This window comes from Frankliniella occidentalis, unplaced genomic scaffold (assembly GCF_000697945.3).
Source record: "Frankliniella occidentalis isolate FOCC.00 unplaced genomic scaffold, Focc_3.1 Scaffold61, whole genome shotgun sequence".
NCBI classification, from domain to species: domain Eukaryota; kingdom Metazoa; phylum Arthropoda; class Insecta; order Thysanoptera; family Thripidae; genus Frankliniella; species Frankliniella occidentalis.
The window spans coordinates 1,002,517-1,027,241 of NW_026267191.1; the positions used below are offsets into that span (position 1 = coordinate 1,002,517).

Below are 24,725 nucleotides of genomic sequence, written 5' to 3' on the forward strand. Positions count from 1 at the left end.
TAACATCAAATTTGATTTATTCCATATTAGAGAATCAGGATATCCCTTGCTATCACTAAAAGTTATTAATTCCTCGAAAATCGTTTCGTGCGTCTCGTGTCCACCTATTACACATTAGTATGCTACCTACTACCAAACTATGCAGGGTGGCCCACAGACCCTGGAGAACGTAACTTTTTTATTCTGTAGGAGGACATGCAGGCGTGCACAAGTACCAGAACCGTAGACGCCCAGGTGAGGGGCGATAGGCAAGCCCGCCCGCACGTCGCGAGGCCTATGGGCCACCCTGTATACCGGAAAAAAGTACAAAGATAAAGAACAAATTTAACGTCCAAGACCATCACAAATATTTAGGTACCTCTGAAATGTCATGTCATAGCGGAAATCGGGGCGATGCCAAAACGATCAAACTGACAATAAAACGATTGATGTCGTTTCGACATCGTTCCGTCATTTCTCACGGGGCTACTAATTGGACATAATCACTAAATTAGCCAAATACGGCTTTCTCGAAATTGGGAAAATGTCATTACATCATGCAAAACATTTCATAATCACTCTTAATTGGGACACCTTTTTGAAGCGCTCTTTTCCAGGGGTTTGAAACGAGAAAGTGGTGAATTTGCATCTCCTTGTAGGGTAAAATAAAGGAAGAGTGCAATAAATCCGTCACTTGCGAGATTCGAAAACTGCGTGGGTCTTAATTAAGATCAGGGTTGCGCAAATAAGACGCATGTTTCAGTTGCCCAAAAATACAGTAATCAGTTTAGTGTTATGGGTGTCATGACCCTCTTTTTTGTCCTTTTTTTTCTCAATACTGAAAAAGTTAATACAACATTAAAAACATTTAGTTACCCAGACAAATTAGGAAGCTGCGTTACCATATTTTATGGTATAGCTATTTCGAATGCCAGAGACGACAATTGGCCATGCTTGCATCAAGTATCCGTAATACTTTGCCCAAGAATTAATGGCCATTCGCAGCAAACGTCAATCTGAGCGTGCGACTTTCGATCGATCGTTAACAAATAATGAAGGGCTAATACCGCCAGTCCCTTAATCGTCAGGGTCCGGCTCCGGGATGGGGTCGTCGCCGTCGTCGCCGTCCTGGCTCACCATGCCCAGGTCCTCGGGCAGGATGGCGTCGTCGAAGCTGCGGTTGTTTCGCATGGTCTTGCCGATGACGTCCATGAAGCGGTTGGAGGGGATACCCATGGGGTCCGCGACCTTGACGCACAGGTCCTCGGAGGCCAGGACGTGGCCCTGGCTGAGGTCGCGCGCCGCCACCAGGCACTTGCCGAGCTTGAGCCAGCAGGTGGCCTCGCACGGCTGCACCTCCTTGAGCGGCCGGCCCAGCGCGGCCTCGACGTGGCGGATGGTGCGGACCATGCGGCCCATCTCGAGCGGCTCCAGCGAGCAGCAGTGGTCCGTGCCCTTCATGGTCTTGTCGAGCGTGAGGTGCCGCTCCAGGATGCGCGCGCCGGCCGCCACCGCGGCGATGGACGCCTCCACGCCCAGCTCGTGGCCCGAGTAGCCGATGTGCGTGTCCGGGAAGATGCGCCGCAGCTCGGGGATGACGCGCAGGTTGAGCTGCTCGACGGGCGCCGGGTAGCTGGACACGCAGTGCAGCAGCGCGAAGCGCGCCCGCATCTTGGTCAGGTGCTCGTGCAGCTTGCGCAGGTCGCGCAGGTTCATCATGCCCGTGGACACGAGCAGCGGCCGGCCCGTGGACGCGGCGCGCTGCAGCAGCGGCAGGTTGCAGTTGTCCCCGGACCCCACCTTGATGAACGGCACGCCCAGGTGGTCCAGCATCACCACCGAATCCTGCACAAACAAAGTACACCGTTTATTGAGAGTTCTGGCATTATAATTTTCTTCGCATTGGCCAGAGTCGCCTTCTTACAAGTTTCTAGGTGGCTGATTAACCCCGCGCGCTTCTGTAGTTAGACTGTACCGCACGCAGGAGTGCGGGCGGGCTTGCCTATCGCCCCTGTCCACGGCGCCTTACGGGCCGGGCGATTAGGCAACACGCCCGCACTCCTGCGTGCGGTACAGTCTAACTACAGAAGTGCGCGGGGTTAATCAGCCATCCGGTATTTCAATTAACAACAAAAAGAGAAGATTTTGGGCGAAAAGATCAAGATTATTGTTTAGATGAATAAATATCGTAATTTTTCCTAAGAATTTTCACACCCCCCACCTCTTTTTTTAGGAAACATTTAAATTTCTTTCAAATTTTACTTCGAATTTTCCTGGAAAATTTTCTGATTTTAAAATCCCCACGTCTCACCTCGTCCATCGCGGAGGCCGAGAACATGATGCCGACCTCCTGCTCGGCGTAGTCCTGCAGCTCCTTGAACTGCTCCTGCGAGAACTCGAGGTACTTCTTGTGCGCGCCGTACGTGTCGCCCCACGAGTTGGGCCCCGGGTAGGGGCGGCGCAGGGCCCGCCGGTTGAACTTGGAGGGCAGGCAGCTCTTCTGGAACTTGACGCAGTCCGCGCCGCAGTCCTGCAGAATAGAAGCGCATTTTAAACGTGTTTCTCGCTGCTCCTGGCGGTGAACAGAGCCGAGAACGAGGCCTCGTTCGAGCCGAGGGCTTCTTTACTAGAAATTCGAGCGTACACCAATTTATTATTTTTGGTTGTTTTTCTGTTGTTTTTGTTTTTGTTTGTTTTTTTTACATTTTCTGAAATTTTTCTGATTTTTTTCTGATTTTACAAGGACTTTTTTCTGACTTTTCTTTTGCTTATTTTTTTGGAGGGTAAGTTACCTTCGCGATGCGGATGAGCTTCTTCGCCATGTTGAAGTTGCCCTGGTGGTTCTGGCCGATCTCCGCGATGATGAAGCACGGGCCCGTCGCCGTGATGGCCTTCTCCGCGTTCAGGCGGATGTCGTTGGCAGGGTTGAGCATGGCGGAGGGCTGCAGAGACAGACAGAACAGTTCCCCCGTTCAGCTCAGAGCACTCTCAATCATCCAATCATCGCAGGGGGGCGCGCGATAATCTTACCCCCTGTCTTGTACATTTGTAATTCCCGGCAGGTCTTTCAATTGGCATTGTTGCCAACATATCCACCATAAACCAAACGTGTATTGTTCGTATTTAAGCGTTAGAAAAACAGAAGTTCGAATTTACTTTCCCAAAATAAGAAATTAATCACACTTTCCTTTCCCTTGGTCCACCTAACCAATGCATATATGGTACTTCTTTATAGCTTCCGTTTTTGTGTATGGTTACCAGCCTCTAGCGCCTCCACCCACCCTCCCTCCCCCTCTCCCCTCTTCCTCGTCCGCTGCTTAATTCGACTTTCGCAAGATCTTGCGCAATTGGCGCGCAAGAGCAAGTTCTCAGAAAAGTAGACGGAGACAAAACAGCACACGACGATTGCTGCCCCCCGATATTGAGGTCAGTCTTCAAATTTAAGATTTAAATGTACCCCGTGTTCTTCGAGTGTCATTTGTCTCCATCTCCAACACTTTTGCCAGCTTCTGCTCTGCAAAGCTGAGTATCTTATCTACATGTGTTTGATAATATTTTATGGAAAGAAGAAAAATCAGCGTTTATTATTCATTTTTATTGTATTTTTCTTGCGCCACTGCTTGCTTTTTGAGCTCACACGTAGCCATCGACCGCAGCACAATTTAACATTTCACGTTGGTAGCGCCGAGTGCAAAGCGCCTTCTACAGTCTCTAGTTTTCAAAGCACTCTTCACTGTTATGGTTTGAATGCGTTTTGTGATTTCGCGGCTATGACGGTTACTGTTTGCGAAGAGTGAAGGTTCCATTTTCGTTTGTGTGTTCTCAAGGGTAAGTGCGCGTGACGTTAGTTTTGAGGCTGATTTCAACCCTTCGCCTGATCTCAATCTTCGAGCGAGGCGAACTGTCGTACTGTTAAGCGCCAGCGTAGCGACATTTGAAGGTGACTCCCGAGTTGTCTGTCGGTTGAGCCCAGACTGGCTGAGGCCTTGCAGTGGTACAGTACAGTGTGAGTACCTAACAAAGACTGCTGCAGCAGAGCACCATGGCATCGTCCAACAGCCCGACCATCGCACCCACCGTGTTCTACAAGACGTCCCCCGTGACGGCCAAGCTCGTCAAGGCAGAGCTGAGGGCAAGCCGCCTGCCGCCCGAAGTGGAGGTTCCCCTCTGGCTGAGGTCCCTCAGCCAAGGTCCAACCACCCGGTGGCAGGTCTTCAGGAAGCAGGCCGACGCTCTCAAGTACTCCAGGGACCACAGTGAGGGCCTCATGACATTCGCCGTGCAGGAGAAGGACGGCACCAGACGCTTCCTCTCAGCGCACCCTGTTCTGTTTTGGTTCTACGACTGCCACAAACCTCCAGAGGAACGTCGTTCATTTGAAGTCATTACGGAGGGAGCTGTGTGCAAGCTTTACTTTGACTTGGAGTTTGACAAGGAGTTCAACTCAGGAAGCAACGGTGTAGAAATGGTTGAGACATTTATCAATATAGTTTTGCATTTTTTGAAGGAAGAGTTTGGTTTGTCATGTAACAGAACGAATGTGTTGGATTTAGATTCGACCACTCCATTTAAATTTAGCCGACATTTAGTGTTTCAGTTTTCCAATATTTACTTTCGTAACAATTACAATGCTGGAAATTTTGTGAAAATGATTTGTGATAAAGTTAGGCTGATGGTTGGTTGCCAAGAAACTTTGCAAGATTTTTGCACTAGATGTGGTATAACCACAGATCTTTTCAAAAACTTGTTTATCTTTGATAAACATGGTGTGACTAAGTTATTTTGTGATGAGGCAGTGTACACCAAAAACAGACATTTTCGGCTTTATAAATCATCTAAATGGGGGAAGAATTCTCCATTGCTTCTTAGTCTAGAAAATCTATACAAGCCAATTGAAGAGAAAAAAGAGCGCCTGGCTGAAAAGCAGTTATTTCTTGACTCACTTATTACCCATGTCTGTGAAACATCTCAGGATCTAACTATCTTAGAGTTTGGGCCTAAAGACCAGAAGATTTATGTTGTAAAAAATTCATCTCATCTTCCTGATTGTCCTGTTGTGCGTGAAGAAGGAGTAAGCTCACCTCAACCAGTATTGGACCGGTATATTAAGCGTCTAGTCTCTCCAGGAGTGATTCGTCGTTCTACATATTCCTCAGAATTATGCAGAATAATCTATGAAATTAGTGGGAACAGGTTCTGTCATAACATTGGTCGACAACATAAAAGTAATAATGTGTATTATGTGGTGGACTTAAAAAATTTTGAGTACTATCAAAAATGTCATGATCCTGATTGCTCTGGTTACCGTTCCAAGGAGAATAATCTTCCGCCTGAAATTGTATTTTTACTTGAAAATGAAGGTGATGCTGTATTTGAATCTGTATCAACTATGTCTGACAAGGAACTTATTGATGTTTGGCATGCCGTGTCGTATGTAGCAGCTACTGAAGAACTTGAATCAAATGTTTCATTTGAATCACCAAATTATTTTCCTGAGTTTGGCATGTCTGATTCCGAGCTTTTAAATTCCACCCTGACAATGAATGAAAATGACTCATTCGAATAAATAGTGCATGACTTCAAGTCAAAAAGTTTTCCATAATGTGAATCATGAATATTTGTCCTTGCATGAGTTAAACAAAAAATCTCTGACATCAATTTTTATTTTTTGAATGCTTTGATTAAACATTGTTCCATTCTAAACTAGTGTTTTTATTTTTCAATATTTTCCTAATTAATTTCTGTATCAAAGATGTGAAATTCATCAATACAGTAAGTTTATTTGTGTTTTGCAATGAACTATTGCACTTTTCTAAACTTTCTACATTTCTACCCCTTCGTAAAAGTTTTATTGTTTTAGAATGCATTCTTCTCGTTTCCTGTTCGCATAAATGAAATTTGTTTGTCTCTTACTCTCTGTGAGATGTCCTGTGTTTAATATGTTCTCAACCTTTATCTGTTCCTCTTCTCACTCAGACTTTTCTGCTCTAGGTTCTTTAGAAAAGTTTGGATATGGATGAGAATGCTCCTCCTGGATATTTGTCACCTCTCGGGCTATTGGCAGGAGTACGAGCAATGCTGTTGCCTGGAAGTGGCAAGGATCAGCCAACCCCAGAATCTGAATCTCCAAATCGTCCAGTGCTGAAAGACATGAATTCATCTGATGGTCCCAAGCCGAGAAACCTGCTCAGTGTGGTGAGTTGCTTGTTCCGCATCACAGTGCTGCTTCACTGATGAGATGTCCCAGACTTATTCATTATGCAATTAATATTTATCGTAAGCATCTCAATACTCCTTGCATGTTTTGATTTTACAATGAGTCCAACTTTTGAATTTCATATCAACTTGACAAAAGTGAGGACTACTTTCCACCTGGTTTTGCAGTAAGTGGAAAGGCCTGCCCTGCTGCTCCAGGAGGCGTGCTCAGGGTGCCTAGAGAGATCCCTTCCCTTCAGTCTATGACTATATTCCTGGAGAAAGGCCAGGGCCCGGGGCCCGGCGACCCCGGTGGCCTATGCTGGGGGGTGAGGGGCTGGCCAGGGTGGAGGCCGGCGGCACTCGGAGGCCTCCCGCGGGGCTGCTCCGGTCGCCCTGGACTCACCTGGAGGGTGCGGCGCTCCGGTGGGTCCTCGCGGTGCTCCTCGGCGTGCTGGGCTCGCTCTGCTGGCCGAGTCCTCGCGAGGGTGTTGGAGCGCGCGGCGCCCTGGTGACCCGCTGGGGGTGGCAGGAGGGCTGGGGCGGGCTCGACGCCCAGGCCTGGACTGGCTGGCCCTAGCCGAGCCGCTCCGCCGCTGGACAAGGAGGAGGGGTTGCTACACCCCCTCCACCCGCTCGCCCTCCCCGTTCCTGCCCTGTGCACTGGCTAGTCACAGCCGCGCCTTCCCTCTGGTGGCTTTCTTTTGGTCATTAGGGGGTGTGTGCCTGTGGCCTGGACAACGACGTGCCGTCAACGCTCAAGCTCACGAGCCCTCGGGATTGTTTACGTTCCATGTCTCCCAAAGTTCGCAATCATCCCCCAGCCCTCCTGAAGCGCCCCCTCGCGGCCGCCCTCGGCCAACCCTCCGGCCAACCCCTTCCTTCTGGTTGACGGGCGCGTGGGGTGGAAGGGCTCCGCGGCGGGCTCCGCGGGCTGCGCTCGGCTGGGCCAGCGTTGAGGGCCGCGCTACTTCCCGCCCCGGCCGCGGGGCGCAGCGGCGGCGCCAGCGTCGGCCCCCGTCAGTGACATGGCGGCCGTGTTGTTGTGCTCCACTTTGAGGCCCGTCGCGTTGTTTTCATGACCAATTCCCGACTGCGCGCCGTCAGCGCTCTATGACGACTCGTCTGCGCGTCGCCAGCTTCGCTTTTCGCCGCGGGTCGTCTTTCGCGAGGGTCGGCGCGGCGCGGCGGGGCGTGGCGCACAGTGCGGGACCTGTGACATCTGTCAGGTGCGTCGTCCAGCAGCGGGGCCAGCCGCGGCGGTGGTTAGGTTGAATCACTCGCACTGGCAGCTCTGACCTGGCAGCTCTCCACGAACCCCACACCTGTCACCCGGGTGTGGTTCGCGTGGGCGTGCGGGCCCCTAACTTTACCTGACTGTGCCCCTGCACTCTGACTCACTTGTCTTAACTCTGTACGCCTTGTCCTTCCCAGTATTGTTATGTGTATGTGGCTGATGAGGTTATTGCTCTGTTTTGTGATGAATGAAGTCATTCATTCATTGAGATGGTTGCCAGTGGGATAGACTAGTTGGAGTGGTGTGTCATTTTGTCGTTGCTCTCTTGTTGAGCTTAACAACTGAGATTGCTATTTTCAAGGTATCTCCGCTTTGGTACAGTTCTAGACAAGATCCCGTAGAAATTGTCATTGAGTCATAAGAAATGAGCTTTACTTCTTTTTGATATTTTTAAGAGACAGATATTGCCATTTACTTGCCAAAACTGTCATTCTAGTAATGTTTTGTCAAACATTACTGCTATCTTTCACTTGTAGCTTTTCTATTTCCTAAAGAACAGTTTATCTGACAGGTTTCCGTGAGCCGACAATGTTAACTTAAAAAGAAGATTGAAGATTGGCTTTACTAATTAGTTGATTCACCAAGTTGGCAGTTCATGATTTTTTTAAACACATCTTTTTGCAAAGCCTTCTCTGTAAAGTTTGCTTCACATCACTGAATTGAGTCCAAGATAACCCTGATGTGATTTACATTATTTTAACCCACTATTACTTGTTCTCCAACCATGTTTTGCTCTCTCTAATCACCGGTCGCACTTTAAGATCAACTCGCACCTGTCAGTGGTCCGTCAAGAGTCGGTGTCTCGTCGCACCCATCCGTACTGTCGCTACCCCGCGCCCGCGCCCGCTTCTCTCATCACACGTACTTCACGCATTCCCCCTCCCCCTCCCCTCCCCCTCCTGCCGGCGAGTCGACCCCGGCAGTGACCTAGCCATCCTCCCCCCCCCCCCTCCCCTCTCTCTAACGCCCCTCGGGGGGTTATTTTGGTTCGTAACGGAACAGGCGGCGATGCCTATAGCGGCACGACAGTACTGAGACGGCTTGGCGGAAGCCCAGCGCGTCCACACCCCTCGGCAGACTATTGTCATGGAGTTGATAGCCCGTCTGTTGAACAGTGATGTTGAACATCTTTTGTCGGTTGGTTTGCAGGCCCAGGGCGCCGAGGGCACCGGACCGTCCAGCCCTGCATCTCTGAACGGAGACTCACCCTCAGTGTCTTCTCCAGGGTGAGTGAGCGCTGTCATCCCAAGTGTTAAACTGGCAATCACTTCCACTTCCAGTTTTCTCTCGCTAGGGTCCAACTGGAATGTCCTTGTATCTCTTATGTGACATAAACATTTTATGTCCGGTAAAAGATGGATGGCTTTCTTTGTTGAACGCTTGCCGGTGTGAGTGTGCAGTCAAGTTGTGACTGGTTGAAGTGGTTTTTAAGTTGGACTCTCTTGATGATGATGCCTTCGTTCTTTTGACAAATCTCGCACTCATACCCAAGACCTGTGTCTCACTCAAAGTGTTTCTCTCCAGCAGCCAGGGCGAGCGCAGATCTGTGGCCTCTGACATCAGCTTTGTCAGTGCTGTTAGTGCCATCAGCAGATCGGATAGGCTTGATTCGGGTAAGTTGAGTCTTCTAATCTTAAATTATTGCTTGTCACCACCTTCTAATATTTCTGGTTGGAAATTGTCTTCTTGTAACAGACAGACATTTGCTTGCTAAATTTCCATGAGAAAGTATTCAGAAAGCAGCATTTTTTTTACTAGAATTTTGTTTAGAATTTTTATTTTTCTATCATTTTTTTCTCTTAGTATGGACTGTTTCTTCTTTTTTTTTTTTTTAATATATTTTTTGAAATGTAGGCTCAGAGATATGGGTACCAAATTCTAGATTTATTCATTATATATTTTATATTTTCTGCTTGCTGTACATATTCTTATTGCACACTGCAATGGAAAATCTTCACTGGCCTGACACTTGCAATGGATCTAAGGAGATGGACTGGAAAGAATTTACAGAGGAGAGAGGAGCTTTAAAAACCAAAGTGATGGTGGTGGTCTAACAAACTGACCAAAAAGCAGCTTTGCTTGCATTGCTCCTGGTTTAGGGTAGCTTTTATTTTTTGTTGCAGACAATGATGCCTCATCTGACTCTTGTTTTGAAACTTCGTATGTTAGTGCTGCGGAAACAAGTGGGAATGTCAGTTTTCTTGGTGACCAGTTCTCTAAGCTTGTTCTGAACAGTCCTGCTCCTCAGTCAAATCTTCTTAATGGTGGCTTTGAGAAACCACCCGCCAAGCTGTGCAATCCTTGGGCAGGTGAAACATTATCTGCTGACGGAACATTTACTTTGGATGAGGACTCAACCTGTGATTTGACAGAAGACACATTGGGTAGTGTTTGCCCAGAAAATGGAAATTTGATTCCCACCGCCCAGACTAGTTCCAGTTCCATTCAGTCTTACTTTGATGCCACGTTAGAAGAAGCACAAGGAAATGATATTATAAACAAGACTCAGATTCTCAATGAAGCACCCAGTAATCTAGAGACCACAGATGAAATTGTTTCTAGAAGCTCTGAAGCTGTATCCACTAATTTAAACAGTGATCTGGATTCTACTATTGAAGGGGATTGTGAAACTAATGCTGCTCTGACTCAAACTGCAGTTGAAGGTGGCCTTAATTCTACATTTACTGGCATTCCAGACACCACCCGTAACATCAATGTGACTTTTGATGGCGTCTCTGGAAGTGCCGATCTGAATCTAAGTGTGAATCAAACTCTTAATGATGATTCTAACAATTTAGATCAAAATCTATCTGAAACTGTTTGTACAGAAGATTTTAACAATTCAGACAGAAATCTAAGTGCTAATGAGACTGTCTGTACTGAAGATTTTAACAATTCAGAGTGGCGTCACCTTATTAGTCAGACTCCGCTCCAGACTCCCCAAGAGGTCCCTTGCCAGGTTGCGGATCTGCAAGGCGCGAATTTGTCTATTACTGAAACTCCAATTGCCAATCCAAGTGGGTCTACTGATGGTCTGAGCATTTCAGAGGGATGTGGCCCTGAAAAAAAAACTCAGGCTCAATCCGAGAAGTACCAGCCTGAAGAAAAGGCAACTATCCGTACTCATTGTGACACAGTAAGTGAAAATCAGGGTCTTGGCACTTCAAAGGGATGTGAGCTTGAGAAAGAAACCCAGGCTCTATCTGAAGAGTACCAGCCCGAGGAGGAAACTACTCCTACTCATTGTGACATTGTAAGTGAATGTCAAGACTTGTCTCAAGAAAGTAATCATGCTCAAGCGGACTTAGTTGCTGAGGAGCAGCTTGTATCATCTACTGATGTTGAGAATTCAAAGAATGATTCAACTAGTTTTGATGAGGCTCCTTTACCAGTGACAAAAGTTGAAACTTTTGAGGAGATATTGGCTGATGGGCTTGCGGCTGAAGAACAAGTACCAGCCTCTCATGTGGCAGATGTCGAAGCTACTCCTGATCCCAACTGTTTTGATGAAGCTCCACTCCCAGTAAGAAAGCAACGAACATTTGAAGAAATATTAGCAGAAGAGCTTGCTGCTAGTGGAGAAATAGTTAAGGATGATTTAGTGCAATCTAATACTGAGGAAGTAAGTGTGCATCCTGTTGCTGAAGATACAGAGGAAGTCATCTCAGAGGAAAGTACTAGTGAAGGTCAACCTACACTATTAAACAAGGTCCCTGTTGAGCCTGCTGACGAAGCAGGGCATAAGCTGTCATCTGAACTGGAAGAGAAAGACATACCAGCTGAGGAAGAGGAACGAGCAGAACTGTATCCCTCATCTCAGGCTGATGAAATTCCAATTCCCATCAGAAAACCGAGAACCTTTGAAGAGATTCTTGCTGCTGAACTTGCTGGACAAAGTGACCCAGAGAATGCGGTACCAGCTTCGGTTGCTGATGAATTACCCATTCCCATAAAAGCTCCACGTACTTTTGAGGAGATACTTGAAGAACAGCTAGCTTCTCAAAGTGATCCTGAGCACGCTGTTCCATCCTTTGCTGCCTCTCCAAGAAAATTGGATGAGTCTTTTGCCAACATTATATCTGCTGACACATCCCCTCTTGAGTCAGAATGTGAACCAGATCTAATTTTAGATTCTGTTCCTGCAGAATTGGAATCGGAGGCTGACAGTGGTCTAGATTCTCTTATTAAGAGGTGCAAACTGCAAGAGAAAGTTCTTGAAGAAGGTGACTTTAAGGGTGTTGCTGAAGAGGCCAGTCAAATTTCGTCAAGTTATTTGAATGAGTCTGAACGAACATGCAGTACTGCATCAGAAGATCCTGAGTGTGACTCACCCGACCCTGGAAACCGAACTGTAATTGATCTGCAGGCTGATACATCTGCCACTAAGTTTGAAGTACATTCTCCACAAGTTTCTAAGGCCCAGGTAATACACAAGGCTAATGCTGCTTTCTGCATGTTCACTGTATACACTTTAATCTTATTTTTTTTACATACTTCTGTATTTAATTTTCTATGCATGTGTGAGTGTTACTTTTCTGATGCATGATTGCAATCCAGAAGCTGTATTTTTATGTCATAAGTGTCTTATTTAACGAGAAACTTAATGGACACAAGCAGATGTACAGAAACAAGATTTCAGTATCAATGGTGTACTCCTGTCACATGATATGACCAATGTTTTCTAACCCCAATTGGCAATTTGTGTAATTGTACAGGAATTCGTTCAGAAAAATTGGATGGATGCTGATTCGTCCTATTAAAAACCCAACATTCTCTGTAATAGATTTTAAGAAACTTGAATGTACGTGACATGTTTATTTATTTAACTGTCATTTCCTTTCGTAGGTTTCTGGACCACAGCCACCAAGTGACTTTGAGGAGAGTGAAAACATAGACGAAGAGGAGTTTACGAGTGGAGACGGTATGTCAAGATTTATTAGATTATTGATGTTACGTGCTATGTATAACTCAAGCACATTTACAATTGGCGATGCATTTTTTTTGTTTCCAGCTTTTAAAGATCCAGGGGCATTTGATTTTCTTTCTCTCCACGGTTGCACTCGCAGTGCTCGAGATCTCCGCAAAGAAAGCCTTTATGTGAAATTTGATCCTTTGGTTGGCGCTTTCTCATCCGACACTCGTGATAGTTCCTTCATCATGCACCCAGAAAACAGGTAAAGATTTTGTGGTCTCAAATTTGTTGTCAGTAGTTAAAATCCCTTTTGGTCTCTTCACAATTGTAACAATAATTGTTTTTATTATTGATTGTTGTAGCACTGAAACACAACCTGGTGCTGTAGGTGGAGAGGATCCATCTCAGCAAGCCTTCAACACGTCAGTGAAACTTGTGTCATTAAGTCCATCAGCTGTTAAAAAGGAGGTAAATTTGATGGTACTTCTTTGTTAGGGTCTCTTATAGCCATGGAAATGTAACAACCAGACTTTCATTGTTGAGCATGTCTGTTAGTACAGACTAATCTTGTAAATCCAAACAGTTAAGGTAGACGAATTATCTGGAGGAGACTCTGAAACCTTCCCTTCTATGCAATGTTGAAAGGCCTACTCTTTGTTGAATGTGCTTTGTCACACTTTCCTTCTTTGTGTCTTAGAATTTTTAAGTGGTCTACTGCACGGGTGTGTTTAATTTTGTTGTTATTTTTTGGCTATTTTGTTCTGGGAACTTAGTCTTGCGTATTTTATTTTAGGCTGAGGAGACTGCTCAAGATGCGGGCCTTATCACACCATTGAAGGCAACCTCTCATAAAAGTACACCTGTCAAAACTCCTGCTCATATAATGCTGAATGAGACGCTAGAGAGTATCGGGTCTCGTGGAACTCTTGTAAAACAAGAAGATCTAATCAAGAAGCTGCAGGAGCATCAGTCCGTTCTTGAGGAACAAGACAAAGCATACCAGGTAATTGAATTAAAATTTATAAGGTTAGTGTGGAAGTATTTAATTGGTTTTTGCAATACAACTTTTTACAATTTCTCACTCAGGAGAGAATATCAGAACTGGAACAAAGACTTCAAGAAATGGATATTCGCAGAGCGGATGATATCAAAGCAAAAGATAAAGAGCTTCAAGAGAAAGTTCAAAGCCTTGGCGAGTTGAGGTGAGTATTCTGAACTGTCATTCTCTGTCAACTCTTATTGTTGAGTTGTAATAATCATTCACTTTGGATTCTCATTTGATGCCTTATCTTATGTACAGTGTAATCATGAAGGAGTATGAGAAAACAATTTCAAGACTGGTTGCGGAAAAGAGTCAGGAAAAGGCTGCTCTAGAGGAAAAGCAAATTGATTTAGTTAAAGACAGAGATCAAGCCCAACAGCATTTAAACAACATGGAAATAGCATTTTCTGATATTCACACGTATGTTACTTTGACCTTCATTTTTATGAATAATTGTTGGTTTTGAGAACACATATCACTCTGTTGAATTTTCCAGGAAATATGAACGATTGAAGTCAGTAGTCACTGCCATGAAGAAAAATGAAGAAACCTTAAATGCAGCTTTGGCTGAAAAGCAGGAAAATTTTGATAAAATGCAAAATATGTATGATATGCTTAAGTCACATGCAGTATCCAAATTAGAGAAGTATGTGTAGTGTACTTTTTGAACAAACCTAGAATATGAGAAGATAGTGCTTGTCACCATTTTTAATTGTCATGTCTTGTTTCTGTTTTTTCTCAGAGCAAACCAGGATCTTGAAGCAATTAAACAAAAACATCATCAGGAAAATGCAAAACTCAAAGCCATGGTGAAAAAATTGGAACTCAAAACTAAGTCTGTTGAAGAAGCTTTGGAGCAGAAAGTTAAAGAAAATCAGGCTCTTACTGCTATATGTGATGAACTAATAAATAAAGTAGGTGAATAACCACACTATTCATGTAAGTTTTTTAACATACAGGCACCAAGACCACTTTATAACCTAGTAAGGTTGCTACCAAAATTTGCTCTGTGCTACTTGTTTTCATACCTTTGATATTTATTGTTAGTCTTATGTTTTTATGACTCAGTATGTAGCAGCTTTGTCATGAACCATCTCATTTTTTACATAGTTTAATTTATTTTTTTACTTGGCTTTGTACTACCACAAATAATTATTTTATCATTCCTACCCTTGTATTTTTAATTTCCCTCTAATTCTCAGCGAATTGTCACCTTTCTTATGTAGTTGTGCAGGGTGAAGGTTGTTAACTATTGAGATATTAGACTACAAGTTGAATAGAGGGAGTACCTACATAAGCAGTTGTACACCCCCAAGGGGCTGTATCCTGGTTTTCTTCCTGTGTCTTCTATACAATAATTTTTGCTCAGTCTATAGATACATACAATACTCCCCTATACCAAATGTATGTCTCTCAATTAATTATTTTAATTTTTTGTTTGAGCAAGCTAATTTATGGAAATGGTTCTATTTTTGTTTTGTTTTAATCTGTTTAACTAGATTTTCTGATAAATCACTTGTTCATTCGCTCTTGCAAGCATTTCTTTGTCGATTAATGTCAAAATAGTTGCTTTAAACGCACTGGAAAATTAGACTTCCCCGTCCATTTAGTAATACCTAATGCAAGATATTACTCTTTTTAGCTTTGCCCATCTACATGCACTCTCACATGAAAGTGCCATATGTGTTCTTGTGATTGGCGTAGTATTTACTTGTTGCAAAGCTGTTTTAAAAAATGTTATTATTTGTAGGTAATTGATTGTAATTATGTATAGATCACTCATATATATTTCTGTGTATATATATATGTATTGCCAAAATAAAATTCTATATTTTGTACATGGAATGGTTTAGGTTGAGCAAGTCTTGTATTTCTGGTCGCTGCACCGGTCTGAATTTACTTTAAAGTAACCAGCTAACTGATAAACATGTACTTATAAACTTTGTGGAATAAAATAAATCATTCTACATGAAATGATTCATGCCTTCCTTTCTAAATTAATTGGATGTGCTGTGCACTATATCTGAAAGTTAATGAGAGAACTTGAGCCAGCAAGCTGCCTGATAACTAACACCCTCCAAAATTTTCTGCAACAGGCCAAATCTCTTCTTATTGTTTCACAATTTAGACGTTAGTGCTGGTTTCACTGCCGACATTGCAAGTGCGTCACAATTTTAAAAATACTCAAATGCACTCCTAATTAAAAGATCAGTATAAATCAACTCATACTACCTAGGTTCTTGGTATGAGACATGGCTGAACGTGCAGTGTTTGGGCTCTATGATGAAAAAGAGAACTGCATAACAACAAAGGACACATTTATAAAGAAACTAAAAGCCCAGACTTTGTGTTCATTAACTGGCCAATGGCCATCCTCTTCTAGCATCCTTGTCGTCACTCTATTCGGTGTAGCCGCAGCAGTGCGAGCATAGAGACAGCATCTCACCCTCAACAACTCAGTACAGGTTCCCGCGCGGGAACACGGAGGCGTAGGGGAGGCCCGGGACTGGGGCGTTGGGGGGCGGGGGCCGCACGGTGATGGTGGCCAGGCCCTGCTGGCCCAGGCCCTGCGCCGCCCTTCGCTGCTTGGCCAGGCTCGCGATCGACGACTTGGTCAGCAGCACGGACCTGTCCGCGGCGACCTGGTTCACCTCGGCCAAGGCGCGCCGCATGCTGTCCTTGGCCGTGGTGCCGTTGTTGTCGCCGTTGGCGCGGGCGGGCTGCAGGTCCGTCACCGCGTTCTCCTTGCGCTTGTAGTAGACGACCTCGGCGCCGAGCGTGATGAGGGCGAACACCAGGCCGCACACCCCTGGAGGGAGGAGGACATCACATTGAAAAAACGCGGTGCCCAAACGACGGCCGGCCCGGGCGCCGGGCCCCTAGCAGCACGGCAGGTAGGCAACCGCCGCGCCAGCGTCGCATGCGTGCGGGGCGAGTGGCCTACCCTGCCCGGCGCTCCGCTCCTCCACTAACAAAAGGGGACTTAGGCGAGTGTAAATTCCCGATCTTGCCCAAACTCGGTATTTTTTCTTCTTATCTATGTTGATGACGGCTGACGGTAGAATTTTTTCCTGAGTGTCAATTTTTAGAGTACTTTAAGGGAGCAAATAATGGAAAAAATATTGAATTTGGGTCAAAAATGACGGAAGGAGGTCTCAAATCGAAAAGTGGTAGAGGAACTACCCCCCCCTCCTAAAAAAAACGCTCATTTTGATTCAGAATATCACTTAATATTTGTACAAAAATAGAAATTTGTATTTTTCGAAATTATACGCTTTTATAGTGAGTTTCGGTACATGCCACTCAGGAAAAAAATTGGTCGGCATTCGTCACCTACATAGAAAAGAAGCAAATATACCGAGTTTGGGCACGATCGGGAATTTACACTTGCCTAAGTCCCCTTGTAAGCACTCCGAGCTTGCCCACCAATCACCCCGAGCTCGCCCACTCACCCAAGCTCTCGAGCGTGATGCCCTCGTTGTCGCCGCCCGAGTTGCAGTCCCCCAGCAGGCTGTAGTTCCAGTACTTGGCGGTGAGCGCCTCGAAGTAGCGGTCCTTCTGCAGCTCCAGGATCCTGTGTGGCAGCAGTCGCGTTTCTCAGTTGCAGCCCGGTGCGACCCGCTGCTACGGGAACCTCTGCGCCCCTGTTTGTAGCTACACACTTGTAGCTACAATCGACACGGCCACATGCAGATTCATTCGGATCGACTGAGGACAAAAGTCCGCTCAGCCTCGTAAATGTTCACGCCCCTCCCCCCTCCCCACCCACCCGGTCAAAAATAAAAATAAATAAAAGGGGGAGTACCTTCCTTATCCCACCGCAGGACGGGATCAGCAGAAACACAGTGGTCAGAACATCCTCCCGGGGTTTGTGAGACGGTTGACGCTCTGCGGTGGGATGAGGAAAATCCTCCTCTATTTTTATTTAATTTTAATTTTGTCCGGGTGGAGGGAGAGGGGCGTAAGCGGACTCATTTCTAAAGTCGGTTCTGACGAAGCTGACTGTGGGCGTGTCGGTTGTAGCTACAAACAGGGACGTGCGGAACCTCTCCCCACCGCATCCCCACTCGCCGGGTCTCACTTTCGGCTCAGCTCCTCCTGCAGGTAGCTGCCCTGCTGGATGGCGATGGCGTAGGGCTGCTCGGCGAACACCTCGCCGACCTCGGTGAGGTTGCAGTTCCGGCTCACCTCGTACCGGACGTGCGCCGCGTTGTGGATAAAGGCGAACTCCGCGTCCTCGCTCTCCAGCACCTGGGCACGATGACCAAAGAGGTCTGAGTTGTCAGAGTTACGTCGATTTTTGGGGTCAAAGTGTCGTCGATTTGACGTCGGTGTCTTACCTTCTGGAAGCCGACGGTGGCGTTGGGCAGCGTGCCGGCGCGCTCGATGGCGAGCAGGACGTGTCCGTACTGCTCCTTGATGGGGTAGTCCCACACCCGGTACTGCGTCTCGTCGCTGCTCGCGTTCAGCGTGATCTCCTTCCACACCCTAAACCGAGAGCTCGATTATTACCCGACTGTAAGGCGGGCACTTTGAAACCAAACGACACGCGACCACCCCCGTACCTGTAGAGCGTGTCCTCGGCCTGCTTCATGTTGGTGAAGTACGCGTGCGTGTCGGAGCCGCCCACCACGGTGTAGTTGATGCGCGACTGGCGCGCGAGCTGCTCCAGCGACTGCACGGGCGTCTGCATGCGCTCGACGGTGAGGAAGGCGGCCAGGTTGGCCGTGAACGTGGCGAGCATGAGCACGACGAACAGCCAGTACGAGGCGACGAGCGTGCGGCCCGACAGCGCCTTGGGCGCCTCGCCGCCGCCCTGAGGGGTGAAGGAGGTGAGCGCGAACCAGAAGCTCTCCTTGAGGGTGAACTCGCGGCACGGGTACGGGTACTTGGTGTTGCGCGCCGAGTACGGCGAGAAGCGGTCCAGCAGCCACACCATGACGGCCGTGGCCACGAGCGCGCCCACGATGCTCATCCACACCTCGAGGCGCAGCACCGTCATGAACTTGAACAGCGACGTCTTGCGCACCGGCTTGCGAATCACTGAAAGAGGTCGAAGAGATCGGCTAGGAAACAACGGGGAAAAGAGGGGGATTTTCCTATTTTTCTTAATTTTTTTCGGATCTCTTTCTGACGTTTTTCCGAAAATTTTCTTTTTTCCCTGATATTTTTTTGGGGGTTACCCTGATTTTTAAAAAGTAAAGTACTGTTCGTAGCCAGGGTAGACAGCACAACGCCACCCTCCTACCGATCGATATGCCGGACTGCTCGAAGTACGGCGGCACGAAGTCGATGGCCTCCTCCCGCTGCGCCGTCATGGTGAGGTCCGCGATGAGCACGTCCGTCCTCCCGGACACCAGGTCCCCCAGCGCGCCGCTCCACCGGCCCGTCCGGACGTCGCGCTCGCCGTAGTCGCTGCCCGGGACGAACTCGAAGTCAAAGTCCATCATTTCGGAGAGCTGGTGGGCAAAGTCCACGCAGTAGCCCGTCCAGGACCCGTCCTCGGCGCGGTACGTCCACGGCGTGCTCTGCGGAGTACACGACGGGAGTGAAGGCAAGGGGTATGGACAGGTCGGGAGAGCGAGGGACGAAGCACCGGGCCTCACCTCGACGATGCCGATGCGGAAGTAGCGGCGGAGGGCGGGCAGCTCGGCGCGCGCCGTGAAGCCCCTCGTGGTGGACCACTCGCCCACCACGTCCCCCTCGGCGTCCCCGCCGTCGGTGGCGCCGTTCCCCATGGGCACGACGGCCACGTCCAGCACCAGGTCCGGGAGGAGCGCGACGTCCGAGCGGTGGTCCAGGCGCTGCACCAGCAGCCCCGGCAGCTGCCCCGCCAGCTGCACAAGCAGCGCGCGCGCGTCAAGTCAAGTAAAGGGCCGCCGGGCCGGAGGCCACCCCCGCGTCGTCGCCTACCTGGCGCAGCATGTCGATGGCGGGACTGCTCGCGTTCTGCGTCGGGGTGTCCCTGGAGGCCCTGCAGATGGTGGCCGCGTCCACCCCCCGCTCCACCTGCAGGGGCACGCCCTGGCGGTGGGCCTCCACGGCCAGCTGCTGCAGCAGGTCCACGACGGCGGGGATGAGGAGCTCGTGGAGGCGCTGCGGCTGGGCGCAGGTGCAGCTGTCCCCGGGGCCCATCCCGCGCGAGCCCCCGCCGCGCAGCGAGCAGCAGAGGGAGGCGCGCGCCGTGAGCAGGGTCACGGGGATCGTGGTGTTCTGCAGCTGGCGGGCGTCGCGCGTGGCCCCGGACACGGCCGTGTCCACCAGCATCCACCGCGTGTACCTGCGGCAGGCGGCAGGCGGCAGGTTCAGGAGGGCGGACGGGCACGTGCAAGACCGACGGGCCAGGTGCACCCTGCCCCGCCGCGGGGAGCAGGTCGTCCACGCTCGTGCGCTCGTCAAGGAAGGTGGGCCGGGGCTCCGCAAAAAGGCAAGAAAAGTCGCAACACTATCAACTCATCGTCAGCTTGGAGCTTGGAGAAAAGCCACCCATATTGCATGAGAGGAGCCAGCCTGTGCTGCGGCCTCGCCTGCTCACCAGGCTGGCCTGGGCCGCCCGCTCCGCCATGGCGTCCACCTCGCCGGACAGCAGCACGTGCATGCTGGGCGTGGTGCGGGTGGCGAAGGTGGTGCGGGTGGTGCAGGTGGTGGTAGTGGTGGGGGTGATGCAGGTGGTGGTAGTGGTGGGGGTGGTGCAGGTGGTGCAGCTGGTGCGGCTCACCTGCCCACCAGGCCGGCCTGGGCCGCCCGTTCCGCCATGGCGTCCACCTCGCCGGACAGCAGCACGTGCATGCTAGGCGTGGGCCGCATGGCGCCCAGGCGCCCCGCCGGGCCGCTCGGCTCCCAGGCGTCGCCGTCGAGGCCGGGGAGCACGACGACCCGCAGAGGCGAGCGTCCCACCAGGTAGTAGATGCCCTGCGACATCTCTGCGAAGCATAGGGATGCGTCAGAAAAGGTCAGGGAAGGCCTGGAAAAAATCTTATAATTTCAGGGGGAGGGGGAGAAAAACATACGCTTGTCGCCGTACTCTTGAATTGACCCGTCTGGTGGGACTCACCCAGGTCGCCGTCGAACACCAGGGCCGCGTCGCTGATGTTGCGGAAGCGGAGGACGTCGTCGGCCGCCTGTAGGAATGGCCGCACCGAGACGTCAGCCTGCACGTAGGGCACGCCGGCGGCGTGCGCCAGCCAGCGCAGGCGCTCCCACCCGCTCCAGGTCATGTCCAGCACCAAGGCCGCCGACGTGAGCGCCGTGCACACTGGCACCCCCGAGAAACAAAACGGGATTTACTTCTTTGCCGGTGTCGTTCCGGGTTTGGATGTTAATTTTATTTTGTTCGATTTCGTTGTGGGAAGCCTCAGGCCTCAGGCTTCAAGCCTGCGTCGGCTACTGGAGCTACAAACAGTGTATCTACAATCAAGGACGGCACTACTTTCACTCTACTATTTTCCTTGGAGGGCCAAGTTGTCTGATCGGCAAGGCGCCAGGCCCTCTCCGCTTGCCAACTGTGTCTTCCAAATTTCAAAGGAACATCATTTCGATAATGTAAGTTGCTGTTGCATGTCGTTCAGTAGCTGCCGAGCTATACTGACTCTGAAAAAATATTTGCAGGTTTTACAGGAAAATCATCCCCGAGGAATTTGTAATAAAGTTAAGACCCGCTACCTTGACCATACCAGCTGGCCTGAAACAAAAATCTTCTTGTCCTAAGTAAAGTCTAGCCCAGCTTTACTTCTATTCTTAAAATCAGAAAACTATTTTGTCTTAGATTTTGTGAAAGTGATACCACAACTCTTTTGAACCTCCCGCAGTACTGAGTCGGTCGAAGCTACAGTGGAGCTACAAAGAAGGGCGGCTCTTAACTCTTTTCCTTTGAGGGCCAAAGTGGTCAAGGGGCAGATAAGTGGATTCGTACAGAACGACAGACAGGAGCATCGAGGAGGTGTCAAAGCGGCGTCAAGTGGATCCAATTTTGATGCACAATCATTTTTAACACGTTAAGTGCACCATGATCACTGTGTGGTCACGCCCCCACGTAAATCATAGGCACAACAATTCCCCGGCCGTAACGTGTTAAGTTTAATTAGTTTAGTAAAATTACAGACAACAATTTGTGTAAAGTACGTTTGTTTTCCTCAGACTCCGGTAAATTACTGGAGCTGGGCGCCTGTAAGCCGCAGGGTAGGCCAACCCGCAGTACACGCATGCAGTGCAGACGAGATGATGCCTACCTACCAGGCGCTATGCGAGATGGCAGACGTCGGACTTGACTGACAGACAGACAGACAGACAGACAGACAGACAGACAGACAGACAGACAGACAGACAGACAGACAGACAGATCTTTATCCATGGATCGCCAGAACAAGAATCTTTCCTGGTACTCTTAATTTTGAGACCGTTTGAGACTCCTTCGTAAGGCGTGTGTGTCACCTTTGGTGAAAAGGTACAGGCGAGAGAGCAGAGGGAGGGGGGTAGAGACTACATTATGTGACAGGCACATCTGGCTCATACAGTGCCATCTGCTGGTCATTGCGGAAGTTGCACAATTGGACGCTTAAGTGTTCGGACTCGCGAGGTTCGGAGGAGTGGGGGCACGAGTCCTGGAGGTAGTGGGGGCTTGGGCTTCGTGGTGTGTACTGAGCTGACGAAACAAATACTGGTCCCACCGATTTGGACCTCCATCCGTTTCGGTCCCGTCAGTCCACCGCAACGTGTCGAGCTGACTCCGCTCGTGGACCGTGTGCTTCAAACTTGAAACGATCTAAATCTCAAAAATGTAAGTTGTTGCATTCTCTCCACGCTGGCATCTCGCTGTGACCCTGAAAACGAATCGCGAATTCCCCTTCCACTTGTCGCTCAGCTGCTGCCAGGCTAGAGGCTCGCTGCGAAAAAATATTTGTGGATTTTACCCGAAAAAACTCAGAACAGTTGTATAAGTCATACACATGAGCCATATTTCGTATCTTCACGATGACGCTTTACAATAATTATTGTTGAGATACTAGGACCCGTCCTTGACAACAGCTCTCCTCTGATTGATTCCAGCAAACATGGCGCCCAAATACAAGCTCCACTACTTCGACCTCACCGCCCTTGGGGAGCCCATCAGATATCTGCTTTCCTACGGCAATCTAGACTGGGAGGATATCCGCTACAGTTATGCCCAGTGGGAAACGGTTAAAAGCAGTGAGTCACCTTAAAAAAAAAAAACAATAAAAGAAAATCACTACATTTATTCAAGTTTGCAGTCTGGTTGTACATTAACTTTCTCACCTCCACAGCGATGCCCTACGGACAGATGCCTGTTTTGTACATTGACGACAAGATTTTTGCCCAGTCAAGTGCCATCAGCAGATACCTTGCCAAGCAGGTCGGATTATCTGGCAAGGATGACCTTGAGAATCTCCAGATCGACCAAGCTGTCGACCTCTTTCACGATTTCCGTCTAAGTAAGTTCAGTTGCCACACGATGGCATCTCTCTCCCTGCGATCCGCGAATGCTCCCCGAGGAGTGCGCTGCTGGTTGCGCCTGCGACTTGGTGGGTGGACCGACCCGCCGACCAGCTGTGTGGTTCGGCGGCCCACCCGGGGCGCAGGCAGGGGCTGGCCGGGGCTCGGCGGCCAAACCCGCCAAACCACTTCCCCTGGCGTCACCTCGGAGGACGTACGTTTGAGGTGTTTGATTACTCATTTTTAATCGCACAATTTCCAAAATTTCAGAGATTAGCGAATGGTTCTACGACCCTATTCCTGCAAGCAAAGCAGCAAAGAAGGATCGGCTTAAGGAGCAAGTACCTTTCTACTTGGACAAGTTTCAAGAAATTGTAAAGGAAAACAAAGGCTACCTTGTCAATGGAAAGGTGCACATCACATCTAAAACTTACACTTCCGAGTAAATTAGTGATATCTGGATATTTTAATAGCTTATCTTTCATTTCCAGCTTACATGGGCAGACATCTACTTTGTCGCGCCCCTGAAGTACTACAAGGCTCTTATGGCAAGGGACTTTCTGGAGGGTTATCCCCTGCTGCAGGAGTTGGTCAGGAAGGTGGAATCGACTCCCCCCATCGCCAAATACATCGCTCAACGACCCGTCGGTGATAAATAAAATGATTTTTTAATAATGTTTTTCTTTTTTTACTGTTCTCCTAATTACAAAAATAAAAACGTAACGAAGATTTCGATAAAAAAATTTGTTTTGTTTTCTGTTTCACTACTTGCTGGTCTTGCAGTGTCACAATGGGAAAAGGGAGGGGGAGGGGGAGGGGTAGACGCGCCGGACCACTGGCGGCAGTAAGCTAATGGTGCATGTTTCATAGGGGATCGATCACGCTTACCGCAAGAGAGGCTTGCATCGGGATTCTAATTCTGAAACTTTTACGTAAAAATTGGAAACTTTTCTTAAAGAAATTGGAAAAATAAAACTTTTCCGAAAAAAAATAATAGATTTTCCCCCCAAAATACTTTTTTCTGGAAAATTAAAATCCTTCGGTTTGCCTTTCACGTGCACGGGGTGACCTCACAGTCACGCCCGAAAAAATGGCGTGGTCTGGTCACCTAACTCGCCACCATGTCAATTGTCAATCGCTTAAGCGATGCGCTTGCACAGCACGGATAGTTTGACGGCAGGCCAACTACTTGTCCGCTCAAATACTACAAAACTATATATTGAGAGGTCGGGTGGTCCACGATCCTGCTTGCGACATAACGACGTAGGCCTACTCTGAAAAAAAAGTGGAGAGCATCTCTCCCAGCCAATAACGCTCATGGGCAGCAGTTCCAGACTACTCGACGCGAGAGTTTCACTCGAATATAAAACTCATGAGCATCCGATTGACGTCATTACATAATTTGCCGGCTCACGCAAAAATGTTTCGGGGACTGTCGCCGCAGCAAAGGGATCATCCACAAAGTACGTCCGTGATTCGCTGTTCCAAAACTGCCAAGTTCACCCTGTGCCACCACTCGGAGCGCCTGGTGGGTAGGCAACTTCTCGTATGGAGTGCATGTACGTTCTGCGGGCTGGCCGACCTTGAGCCTCGCAGGCGCTCATTTCCCTTTTTCGCTGAACGAACCTTAGAAAAATCGGACGTACTTTCTGGGTCACAAACGGCAGCCGACCCCCGCCCCGTGGTGCCTTGTCCTCCCGATCGTCTTGTGGGTGGCGGCAGTGGCGGTGCCCATAGCGTCGTGTGTTGACACTCTAGTTTAGGTCAGGATACGCTTTCCGCTGCCAAGGCTGCGGCGCGGTCGCGGCGCGGCCGGGATGCAGTTCTGCAACGCTTTTCACACCCGATCG

At 48.7% G+C, this 24,725-nt stretch overlaps 5 protein-coding genes across 9 annotated transcripts in view; 3 read left to right on the top strand and 2 right to left on the bottom strand.

Annotated features, from left to right (window-relative positions):
- On the bottom strand, positions 1-6,881 carry LOC113212662 (sialic acid synthase). The gene is made up of 4 exons (XM_026431462.2): positions 6,581-6,881; positions 2,772-2,921; positions 2,291-2,509; positions 1-1,824 (listed from the first exon to the last, which is right to left on the bottom strand). Exons 2-4 carry the CDS (start codon positions 2,910-2,912, stop codon positions 1,057-1,059), a joined length of 1,128 nt encoding a protein of 375 aa, XP_026287247.1. The 5' UTR covers positions 2,913-2,921; positions 6,581-6,881; the 3' UTR covers positions 1-1,056.
- On the top strand, positions 3,674-15,402 carry LOC113212661 (transforming acidic coiled-coil-containing protein 3). 4 transcript variants are annotated; one of them, XM_026431459.2, is made up of 13 exons: positions 3,674-3,807; positions 5,971-6,174; positions 8,621-8,697; positions 8,996-9,084; positions 9,595-11,894; positions 12,317-12,392; positions 12,483-12,645; positions 12,746-12,851; positions 13,177-13,386; positions 13,470-13,585; positions 13,684-13,845; positions 13,922-14,071; positions 14,168-15,402. In XM_026431459.2, exons 2-13 carry the CDS (start codon positions 5,992-5,994, stop codon positions 14,349-14,351), a joined length of 3,816 nt encoding a protein of 1,271 aa, XP_026287244.2. In that variant the 5' UTR covers positions 3,674-3,807; positions 5,971-5,991; the 3' UTR covers positions 14,352-15,402. The 4 variants fall into 4 exon arrangements, with proteins under 4 accessions (XP_026287244.2, XP_026287245.2, XP_026287246.2 ...); XM_026431460.2 differs by having other exon boundaries at positions 8,999-9,084; XM_026431461.2 differs by having other exon boundaries at positions 3,684-3,807; positions 6,044-6,174.
- On the top strand, positions 4,022-5,545 carry LOC113212647 (DNA-directed primase/polymerase protein-like). The gene has a single exon (XM_026431439.2). The coding sequence runs from the start codon at positions 4,022-4,024 to the stop codon at positions 5,543-5,545; it is 1,524 nt and encodes a 507-aa protein (XP_026287224.2).
- A 324-nt stretch (positions 15,403-15,726) lies between the features above and the next one.
- The window catches only part of LOC113212645 (uncharacterized), a 10,771-nt gene continuing 1,772 nt past the window's right edge, over positions 15,727-24,725 (bottom strand). The window contains exons 5-14 of the mRNA XM_052267907.1: positions 20,480-20,680; positions 20,144-20,348; positions 19,339-19,705; positions 19,032-19,262; positions 18,674-18,953; positions 17,991-18,468; positions 17,766-17,913; positions 17,507-17,676; positions 16,878-16,999; positions 15,727-16,234 (exon numbers count right to left, since the gene is read on the bottom strand). Coding sequence (XP_052123867.1) covers positions 15,882-16,234; positions 16,878-16,999; positions 17,507-17,676; positions 17,766-17,913; positions 17,991-18,468; positions 18,674-18,953; positions 19,032-19,262; positions 19,339-19,705; positions 20,144-20,348; positions 20,480-20,680 — 2,555 coding nt within the window. The 3' untranslated portion in view covers positions 15,727-15,881. The remainder of the gene's footprint in view (positions 16,235-16,877; positions 17,000-17,506; positions 17,677-17,765; positions 17,914-17,990; positions 18,469-18,673; positions 18,954-19,031; positions 19,263-19,338; positions 19,706-20,143; positions 20,349-20,479; positions 20,681-24,725) is intronic.
- On the top strand, positions 22,034-23,550 carry LOC113212664 (glutathione S-transferase-like). 2 transcript variants are annotated; one of them, XM_026431464.2, is made up of 5 exons: positions 22,034-22,201; positions 22,424-22,611; positions 22,707-22,874; positions 23,146-23,285; positions 23,367-23,550. In XM_026431464.2, the coding sequence occupies exons 2-5, from the start codon at positions 22,476-22,478 to the stop codon at positions 23,532-23,534; spliced, it is 612 nt and encodes a 203-aa protein (XP_026287249.2). In that variant the 5' UTR covers positions 22,034-22,201; positions 22,424-22,475; the 3' UTR covers positions 23,535-23,550. The 2 variants fall into 2 exon arrangements, with proteins under 2 accessions (XP_026287249.2, XP_026287250.2); XM_026431465.2 differs by having other exon boundaries at positions 22,035-22,201; positions 22,471-22,611.